Genomic DNA, 1,836 nt, shown 5'->3' on the forward strand with positions numbered 1-1,836 from the left:
TTTTAATGCAGGTTTTTCCTTTCTTAAAGTGTGTATACATTTTTTGGCACCCTCTGTATAATCTCACTTTCAATGCCTTATTTTATTGTTTTCCATGTTGATTTTATTAGTACTATCTGACAGAAATCAACCATCAGAAATGAAAAACAGAACATCTGTGACTGATTTCATCCTCCTGGGTCTGACAGATGATCCAAATTTACAGCTTGTGATTTTCTTCTTCTTATTTGTCACATACATACTGAGTGTTTGTGGGAATCTAACTATCATCACTCTTACCCTGCTGGACCCTCACCTGAAGACCCCCATGTATTTCTTCCTCAGAAACTTCTCCTTCTTAGAAATTTCATTTACTTCTGTCTGTAATCCTAGGTTTTTGATCACCATTCTAACTGGGGACAAGTCCATATCCTATAATGCCTGTGCAGCTCAGCTGTTTTTCTTTATCTTCCTCGGGTCAACAGAGTTTTTCCTCCTGGCCTCTATGTCCTATGATCGCTATGTGGCTATCTGCAAGCCTCTGCATTACACGACCATCATGAGTAACAAGATCTGCCACCAGCTTATAATCAGCTCTTGGCTGGCTGGTTTCTTGGTAATTTTCCCACCTCTGGCCATGGGCTTAGAGCTGGATTTCTGTGACTCCAATGTCATTGACCACTTCACCTGTGACTCTGCTCCTTTGTTGCAAATCTCTTGCACAGACACCAGTACTCTAGAGCTCATGAGCTTTATTTTAGCTTTGTTTACTCTCATGTCCACTTTAACGTTAGTCATTCTCTCCTACACTTACATCCTGAGAACAATTCTGAGATTCCCCTCAGCTCAGCAAAGAAAAAAGGCCTTCTCCACCTGTTCCTCACATATGATTGTTGTCTCTATCTCCTACGGGAGCTGCATCTTTATGTGTGTGAAGACATCAGCAAAGGAAGGAGTTGCTTTGACAAAAGGCGTGGCTGTGCTCAATACCTCTGTTGCTCCTATGCTAAATCCATTTATTTACACTCTGAGGAATCAGCAGGTGAAGCAAGCATTTAAGGATGCTGTAAGAAAAATATTTTCCTCAAAAAAACTGATCTGAATCCAATTTTCAACTGAACACTCACAAGTTTAACCAGAAACCAATAAACTTTTCATAGTTTCAGTTCTTTTCTGTTTTCTCAAAAATCCAGCTGTTTTTGCTATTTGGTATTTAATTTTATGACATTCAAGCCCTTTAGTAAATTTTGGCACACAATTATGTGAAATAATCTGATGTATTTTCATATGGTGTGCTTCAAAAATAGGACTAAAGTCACTTTACATATTAATTTATGCACTTCTAGTAATAACACATTGATGGTACTACACGGCACATATTGTTTGAACATAAAAATGAGCTTTGTATTTTTTTCCTGTATTTATAAAAATGTACATATATGTTTTTACTCACATATGTGTGTATGCATGTGTTTCTCTGTGTGTGCATATTCTTTGTAATTTTTTTAAATGGTACATAAAGGAAACTCTGCCATATAAGAAGATGGAATATCTCAGGTATAGTAAAAAGAGGAAAACAAAGAACTAAACAATTTGGAAAAGAAGAACATTCATTTTTATATTGAACATTAAATTTAATAATCAACTTACTTATCTTCTATGTAAAATTTAAAAGTTGAATTCTATATCTCATCATAACAAATCAGTAAGAGATAAAATAATTTTTGCAGGCATGATGGTTCATGCTTATAATCCCAACACTTTGGGAGGCCAAGTTGTTACCAAAATTTCTTTCTTCAGTGGGTCCTTGGTCTCGGGGATTAGAAGAATGAACCCACAGACCACAGATCAGTGGTA

General features: G+C 36.3%; 1 protein-coding gene across 1 annotated transcript; it reads left to right on the plus strand.

The window, feature by feature from the left end:
* The first annotated feature begins 139 nt into the window (after positions 1–139).
* On the plus strand, positions 140–1,081 carry LOC100956594 (olfactory receptor 6C76). The gene has a single exon (XM_012805498.1). The coding sequence runs from the start codon at positions 140–142 to the stop codon at positions 1,079–1,081; it is 942 nt and encodes a 313-aa protein (XP_012660952.1).
* The last annotated feature ends 755 nt before the right edge of the window (positions 1,082–1,836 follow it).

The sequence above is a fragment of the Otolemur garnettii genome, unplaced genomic scaffold (assembly GCF_000181295.1).
Source record: "Otolemur garnettii isolate 467f Iridium unplaced genomic scaffold, OtoGar3 scaffold00043, whole genome shotgun sequence".
NCBI classification, from domain to species: domain Eukaryota; kingdom Metazoa; phylum Chordata; class Mammalia; order Primates; family Galagidae; genus Otolemur; species Otolemur garnettii.

What these genes read in the sequence shown, in the direction of transcription:
- LOC100956594 (XM_012805498.1), top strand. Translation starts at nt 140, where the DNA reads ATGAAAAACAGAACATCTGTGACTGATTTCATCCTCCTGGGTCTGACA.